The 8,635-nt window shown below is 39.3% G+C and overlaps 1 protein-coding gene across 1 annotated transcript; it reads right to left on the bottom strand.

Moving 5' to 3' along the window:
• Positions 1–251: 251 nt before the first annotated feature.
• On the bottom strand, positions 252–8,091 carry LOC128638860 (heterochromatin protein 1-like). Its single transcript, XM_053690991.1, has 2 exons — positions 7,906–8,091; positions 252–473 (listed from the first exon to the last, which is right to left on the bottom strand). Exons 1-2 carry the CDS (start codon positions 8,089–8,091, stop codon positions 252–254), a joined length of 408 nt encoding a protein of 135 aa, XP_053546966.1.
• Positions 8,092–8,635: the final 544 nt, after the last annotated feature.

The raw sequence follows: 8,635 nt of genomic DNA, 5'->3' as shown, positions 1-8,635 counted from the left end.
GCAGCTGCAGGAAGAAGCAAGTTAGCAGGCAATTGAGAGGCAATAGAGGCCCTAATAGCAGGCTGTGGGAGGCTAGACACACTGGGGACATGCTCAGACTCGGTAGCAGGTACCAAGGCAGCATGATCCCCAGCCATCCGGCCAGTGCCTGTATGTTCATGGAGACCCCTAGAGCACCTGGGGCATGATTAGATGAAAAGTCCATGATAGGAGACTGGGGCCCTGCCCCCTCCTCACAGTACTCCTGGATGCTAGCAGGGGGGTACCACATCCTCATTGTCTGATGCTCTGCTTCTCCTTGCAGATCCCCGCATGCCTGGCACCTCCTGCACGATCTCCCGATACCGCTTAGGTGGCATCGACTTCTTCTTGGAGCGCTGCATCACTGGATCACTGGAACACGAACACACAGGAAAGCTCCTTTGAAGTCTGGAACCAGGAATAAAGAGAGCCGGATCCACTGCAACAAGGACCTATAAAGGTAAGCAGAAATACCCGCCCCCACACTTGCAACAATGTAGCTGACCTAGTACCCTTCAGACTTCAACTCAGTTATGCCTTAATTTTGCTACAGGTCCACTAGAGGGCCCTCCACTTCCATTATATAAAATTGTATGTAAATTACACAGGAATACAATTAATTAAATATACACTGCACAAATTGTAATTCAAGTTCACTGTATGTGCAATAAATTGATAAAAATTTGTACTTATAAGTATATGAAATTTTCTCTCAAATCCTAGAGTAATTCTCTAACCATTTCTGCCATACAGATCTGACAGTTTTTTTCTTGCAAATGAAAAGGTGGCGAGGGTTGTGACAAAATATCAAAATACTTAATACCTAATAGAAAAACACATGCATACGAAAATATTATCAATCGTAAGATGCTATATGCAGAAAGAATAGGAGACATCTCGCAACTCACAGGGACTGCCCCTTTTTGAAGATAATTCTACCAGGGCGAGAAAAAACACGTCTGATCTGGTGATGTTTAGATGATCGTCCCCTAAGAGGCTTATACAGGTTTTGTACATATGTCTGTTTATTTAAGGACCGTTAAAGGGACATTGATTACTAAATACATTTTATAAGCATAATATTGAGATTATTCCTCATATTCTTCTAGTCATGGGTGCTGCCATGTTAAAATCTAGCTTTTAATACATCCCATTGATGAACGGTTTGCAAATGAGCAGCATCTCTCCTTCAGGCACTTGCAAGTTAACCTTGGTTTCATAATGGCAGCACCCATGATTAGAGAGAGGTGCAAAAAATGTATTTAGTGTCCACTGCAGAATACAGTAAATTACATAACCAACGCCTAGATTATGAGTTTTGCGTTAGAGGCTAGAGTTTTTTCTCACCGCTCATTTACATACAGCGCTGGTATTACGAGTTTTCAGAAACTCGTCGTTAAAAGACAAAAAGTGAGCGTTGAGCAAAATTTAGCTCCAAATCTCACTCCAATACCAGCGCTGCTTAAATCAGCGGGGAGCTGGTGTAACGTATTCATGCACGATTTCCCCATGGGAATCAACGGGGGGAGAGCAGGCTGAAAAAAAGTCTAACACCTGCAAAAAAGCAGCGTAAAACTCACTAACGCATCCCCATTGATTCCTATGGGAGAATAAAATTTATATCTATACCTAACACCGTAACATAAACCCTGAGTCTAAACACCCCTAATCTTACACTTATTAACCCCTAATCTGCCGCCCCGACATCACCGACACCTATATTATATTTATTAACCCTTTATCGGCCGCTCTGGACACCGCCTCCACCTACATTATATTTATGAACCCATAATCTGCTGCCCCCAACATCGCCGACACATACATTATATTTATTAACCCCTAATCTGCCGCCCCCAATGTCACCGCCACCTACCTACACTTATTAACCCCTAATCTGCCGCCCCAACGTCACCGCCACTATAATAAACATATTAACCCCTAAACCTCCGCACTCCCGCCTCGCAAACATTAGTTAAATATTATTAACTCCCAATCTACCATCCCTAACATCACAACCACCTACCTACATTTATTAACCTCTAATCTGCCACCCCAACGTCGCCGCCACTATATTAAAGTTTTTAACCCCTAAACCTAAGTCTAACCCTAACCCTAACACCCACTAACTTAAATATAATTTAAATAAGTCTAAATAAAATTACTATCATTAACTAAATTATTCCTATTTAAAACTAAATACTTACCTATAAAATAAACCCTAAGATAGCTACAATATACCTAATAGTTACATTGTAGCTAGCTTAGGATTTATTTTTTATTTTACAGGCAACTTTGTATTTATTTTAACTAGGTAGAATAGTTATTAAATAGTTTTTAACTATTTAATAACTACCTAGCTAAAATAAATAAAAATTTACCTGTAAAATAAAACCTAACCTAAGTTACACTAACACCTAACACTACACTATAATTAAATAAATTAACTAAATTAAATACAATTACCTAAATTAAATTAAATTAGCTAAAGTACAAATAAAAAACCCACTAAATTACAGAAAATAATAAACAAATTACAGAAATGTAAACTAATTACACCTAATCTAATAGCCCTATTAAAATAAAAAAGCCCCCCAAAAATTAAAAAAAAAACCTAGCCTAAACTAAACTACCAATAGCCCTTAAAAAGGCCTTTTGCGGGGCATTGCCCCAAAGTAATCAGCTCTTTTACCTGTAAAAAAAATACAAACAACCCCCCAACAGTAAAACCCACCACCTACACAACCAACCCCCCAAATAAAATACTATCTAAAAAAACCTAAGCTCCCCATTACCCTGAAAAGGGCATTTGGATGGGCATTGCCCTTAAAAGGTCAGTTAGCTCTTTTGCCGCCCAAACCCTAATCTAAAAAATAAAACCCACCCAATACACCCTTAAAAAAAGCTAACACTAACCCCCTGAAGATCGACTTACCGGGAGACGTCTTCATCCAAGCCGGGTGAAGTTGTCCTCCAGACAGGCAGAAGTCTTCATCCAATTGGGCAGAAGTGGTCCTTCAGATGGGCTGAAGTCTTCATTCAAGCCGGGCAGAAGTGGTCCTCCAGACGGGCAGAAGTCTTCATCCAAGCAGGGCAGAAGTGGTCCTCCAGATGGGCAGAAGTTTTCATCCAAGCCAGGCAGAAGTGGTCCTCCAGACCGGCAGAAGTCTTCATCCAGACGGCATCTTCTGTCTTCATCCATCCGGCACGGAGCGGGTCCATCTTCAAGACATCCGACATGGAGCATCCTCTTCTGGCGACGACTAAAACAGAATAAAGGTACCTTTAAGTGACGTCATCCAAGATGGCGTCCCTTAGATTCAGATTGGCTGATAGCATTCAATCAGCCATTCGGAACTAAGGTAGGAAAAATCCTATTGGCTGATGCAATCAGCCAATAGGATTGAAGTTCAATTCTTTTGGCTGATCCAATCAGCCAATAGGATTGAGCTTGCATTCTATTGGCTGTTCCAATCAGCCACTAGAATGTGAGTTCAATCCTATTGGCTGATTGCATCAGCCAATAGGATATTTTCTACCTTAATTCCGATTGGCTGATAGTATTCTATCAGCCAATCGGAATCTAAGGGACACCATCTTGGATGACGTCACTTAAATGTACCTTCATTCTGTTTTAGTCGTCGCCAGAAGAGGATGCTCCGCGCCTGATGTCTTGAAGATGGACCCGCTCCGCGCCGGATGGATGAAGATAGAAGATGCCATCTGGATGAAGACTTCTGCCCATCTGGAGGACCACTTCTGCCCGGCTTGGATGAAGACTTCTGCCCATCTGGAGGACCACTTCTGCCCAGCTTGGATGAAGACTTCTGCCCGTCTGGAGGACCACTTCTGCCCGGCTTGGATGAAGGCTTCTGCCCGGCTTGGATGAAGACTTCTGACCATCTGGAGGACCACTTCGCCTGGCTTGGATGAAGACGTCTCCCGGTTAGTGTTAGATTTTTTAAGGGTGTATTAGGTGGGTTTTATTTTTTAGATTAGGGTTTGGGCAGCAAAAGAGCTAACTGACCTTTTAAGGGCAATGCCCATCCAAATGCCCTTTTCAGAGCAATGGAGAGCTTAGGTTTTTTTTAGATAGTATTTTATTTGGGGGGTTGGTTGTGTGGGTGGTGGGTTTTACTGTTGGGGGGTTGTTTGTATTTTTTTCTACAGATAAAAGAGCTGATTACTTTGGGGAAATGCCCCGCAAAAGGCCCTTTTAAGGGCTATTGGTAGTTTAGTTTAGGCTAGGGTTTTTTTTAATTTTTGGGGAGCTTTTTTATTTTAATAGGACTATTAGATTAGGTGTAATTAGTTTACATTTCTGTAATTTGTTTATTATTTTCTGTAATTTAGTAGGGTTTTTTTTTACTTTAGCTAATTTAATTTAATTTAGGTAATTGTATTTAATTTAGTTAATTTATTTAATTATAGTGTAGTGTTAGGTATTAATGTAACTTAGGTTAGGTTTTATTTTACAGGTAAATTTTTATTTATTTTAGCTAGGTAGTTATTAAATAGTTAACTATTTAATTACTATTCTACCTAGTTAAAATAAATACAAACTTGCCTGCAAAATACAAATAAATCCTAAACTAGCTGCAATGTAACTATTAGGTATATTGTAGCTAGCTTAGGGTTTATTTTACAGGTAAGTATTTAGTTTTAAATAGGAATAATTTAGTTAATAATAGGAATATTTATTTAGATTTATTTAAATTCAATTTAAGTTAGTGGGTGTTAGGTTTAGGGTTAGACTTAGGTTTAGGGGTTAATAACTTTAATATAGTGGTGGCGACGTTGGGGGCGGCAGATTAGGGGTTAATAAATGTAGGTAGGTGGTGGCGATGTTAGGGACGACAGATTAGGGGTTAATAATATTTAACTAATGTTTGCGAGTCGGGAGTGCGGTGGTTTAGAGGTTAATATGTTTATTATAGTGGCGGCGACGTTGGGGGCAGCAGATTAGGGGTTAATAAGTGTAGGTAGGTGGTGGCAACATTGGGGGTGGCAGAATAGGGGTTAATAAATATAATGTAGGTGTCGGCGATGTTGGGGACAGCAGATTAGGGGTTCATAAATATAATGTAGGTGGCGGCGGTGTCCGGAGCGGCAGATTAGGGGTTAAAATTTTTATTTTAGTATTTGCGATGCGGGAGGGCCTCGGTTTAGGGGTTAATAGGTAGTTTTTGGGTGTTAGTGTACTTTTTGGCTTATTACTTTAGTTATGAGTTTTATGCTACCAGTGTTAATTTTGACAGCAAATTTCGATTTAGTCTTAGTTTTAGTCTTTTGACTAAAATGCCATTTTAATTTTAGTCGTATTTTAGTCATCTGAATTGTTTTAGTTTTAGCCTAGTTTTAGTCGACTGAATCTGCAGGAAGATTTCAGTCGACTAAATCTCCAGTAGATTTTAGTCAACTAAAATCTTAGGGGTTTAGTTAAAGTGTAATGCATTATTTAATCATTTCTCTATAATTTGCAAACTGATTATATACTCCAGGAGTAAACATAACACCTGTTATTATTTATGGTATTAAGGTTTAAACATGCAATACAGACACAGATTTAGCCGTTGTGATATATAACGTCTTTATTAAACTTAAAATTGAATAAAACCAAGTTTCATAAACAAACAGAAGTACAACTTTAAAATATAAACAATCAAAACTGTAAACTGTATTCGCTGTATTGCACATATAAAAAGTTCTCTGTTAATAATTAAAACAAGTATCAAGTAACTCAACACAACAAAATGTTTCTGCAGCTAGCACAGGCACAGCATAACTTAAACCCATACTCGCGGGTTATGCTTATTTCTATAGGAAGAATCAATTGATTGTTCACAGATTCGAAAAAAATTTGGCAAAGATATTAGCACTGCTCTAGAACTTCCAAACTTATTATATACTCCTGGAGCAAAGGTTTATTAACCTGTTTTTATTTATTAAGGTTTGAACATGCAATACAGATTTAACAGATTTAACTGTTGTGGTATATAACGTCTTTATTTATCTTAAAATTTAATAAAATTAAGTTTTGTAAATTTTACAAAACAGCAGTAATTAAATATAAATTGATTACATAAAATGATTTTGTCAGCAAATTTTGATTTAGTTTTAGTCATAGTCGTTTGACTAAAATGCCATTTTAGTTTTAGTCGTATTTTAGTCATCAGAATAGTTTTATACTCATTTTAGTCTAGTTTTAGTCGAGGAAATTAACACTGTATGCTACGGCGTTGTACCATAACACTCTTAACTACTGACTTTTAAATGCGGTAGGACTCCTGACAGGAGAGAGTGTACCGCTCACTTTTTGGCCTCCCAGGACAGACTCGTAATATTGGCGCTATGGAAGTCCCATAGAAAAAAGACTTTACGATGTTTACGTAAGTCGTTTTGCGGTAAGGCCAAAAAAGTGTGCGGTGCCCCTAAACCTTCAAGACTGGTAATACCAGCTGGTGTAAAAAAGCAGCGTTGGGACCTCTTAACGCTGCTTTTTTACCCTAACGCACAACTCGTAATCTAGCCGCAAGTAAGTTAAAGGGACAGTCCAAATTAAACTTTTATGATTCAGATACGGCATATAATTTTAAACAACTTTCCAATTTACTTGTATCATCACATTTGCTTTGTTCTCTTGTTATTCTTAGTTTAATGTAGGTAGGCTCATATGCTAATTCCATAGCCCTTGAAGGCCGCCTCTTATCTGAATGCATTTGACAGCTCTTCACAGCTAGAGGGCATTCGTTTATGGGGGCCATATAGATAACATTGTGCTCACGCACGTGGATTTATTAAAGAGTAGGCACTAATTGTGTCAGGGTTTTTCCCAACCGTGACTTAATTTTAATTATGAGAGAGTTAACAGATCACAGCTGTAGATTTAAGGTTGTTTGTACCACTCTTGTATGAACTATTGATATTGAGAAACAATAGCTTTATGTGTGAGTGAAATATTCTTATTAAAGAATTAGATTGAGATAATAAAGTTATTCAATCCTTATATGACTTAATGGTTGCTGCGCTTAATAATAGTGCTAGAGAACTAGTAGAATTGATAGGTACTCAGATTTATCATGTAACTCTTGAGGAGGTTGAAGTACTTAAATCTGGGGGAGTCTCTGCATGAAAGGAATCTCAGTTAATACCATGCGATGTCTCCTACTGCGGAGAAGATCAAGTAAACTGGAGAGGAGTAGAGGATATAACGTGTGCAGTACAAGTGCAGCGGTAACTAAGGATCTCTGCTTATGCAGCGTTGCTGTTTCCTGACAGCGAGTATCACAGAATTATGTCTTGGCTGCGGATGCTGAGTCTCTGTACCGCGGAGAATGTGGGCGTGTTCCCAGAGTTTAGGGAGACTGACAGGTGATGTCAGACGCCGCTCCTCGCTATAGATTTTTAGAAAGTCTTCAGAATTATGTGAAGGATCTGTTGCGGTAAGTTATAATCCACGCTTCAGTGTGTTTGTTCATGCATAGAATCCGGAATGAATAGTGGTTACAGTCCAGTTGCAGATTCCATCAGGATAGATGATCCACTTGCAGAGCGGGTATTTCAGGGAAATAAATCACCAAGATATTAACAAGAGATGTAGACAGAGTTCTGTTGAAGTACGTGGTGAACTTATTCAAGGAGTTGTTGTAATCAGATAACTATAACGTTTATCAGAAGGGAGCTCAGAGAGTATAGACTGTTTTCATGAAGTCTTAACAAATTACTAAGCACTAGGAACAGGGTGTAGGTTAGATTTATAGAATCAGAGTGAGGCTGATGTCAGAGAAGGAGGGAACTGAATAGATTCCTGACATGTCCCCCCCTCAGGGAAGACATCCACCGTTAAGGTCCAGGACGATCCGGATGTCTCCGATGGAACAGAGAGACCTTCTGAGGAGCATGAACTTGGTCGAATGGCTCCCAAGAGTCCTCATCAGAGGTATAACCAAGCCATCGGATGAGGTACTGTAGCTTTCCATTGTGGAACCTTGAATCCAAGATCGATTCAACATCAAATTCCTCAGGAGACGGAACAGCGGAAGGTGGAGGCAGTACAAGGTCTGGATTCCTCATTGGGATTTAGGGTTTGAGGAGGGACACATGAAAGGTTGAGTGAATTTTCATTGCATCCGGTAGACGAAGGGTAACTGCGTTTGGATTGACGATTTTAATGATCGGGAATGGTCCAATGTATAACCAAGCTAGTTTCTTACTGGGTATGCTGAGTTTCAAGTTCTTCGTTGACAACCACACCTGGTCCCCAACTGTATAGTTAGGAGCAGGTCTCCGTCGTAAATTGTAGTAATGTCGTTGCTTCTCTTGGGATTTCGAGATGTTGTCCTTCATCTTGTTGAATATATTGCGATGATTGGCTGTGAAATCGACAGCACTTGGACCACATGATGAAATTGAATCAGAAAGGTCTGAGGTAGGATATGAGTTGGGATGGAAGCCATATGTGGCAAAGAATGGAGTGTACTTAGTAGTCGCATTCTCGGAATTGTTGAAGGCAAATTCTGCTGTTGGTAAATATTTAAACCAATCTTCTTGTTGATAAGAACAATAACAGCGGATATACTGTTCCAACCATTGATTTACCCGTTCCACCTGCCCGTTA

Source organism: Bombina bombina, chromosome 8 (genome assembly GCF_027579735.1).
Source record: "Bombina bombina isolate aBomBom1 chromosome 8, aBomBom1.pri, whole genome shotgun sequence".
Lineage (NCBI taxonomy): Eukaryota > Metazoa > Chordata > Amphibia > Anura > Bombinatoridae > Bombina > Bombina bombina.
Note: the sequence above shows the minus strand (reverse complement) of the source record. Positions and strands in the feature narration are given on the sequence as shown.

What these genes read in the sequence shown, in the direction of transcription:
- LOC128638860 (XM_053690991.1), bottom strand. Translation starts at nt 8,091, where the DNA reads ATGAGGAATCCAGACCTTGTACTGCCTCCACCTTCCGCTGTTCCGTCT. An exon ending in AAGTTCATGCTCCTCAGAAG is followed by an intron (nt 474 to 7,905) that starts GTCTCTCTGTTC and finishes TTACCTTTATAG; the next exon opens with GTCCTTGTTGCAGTGGATCC.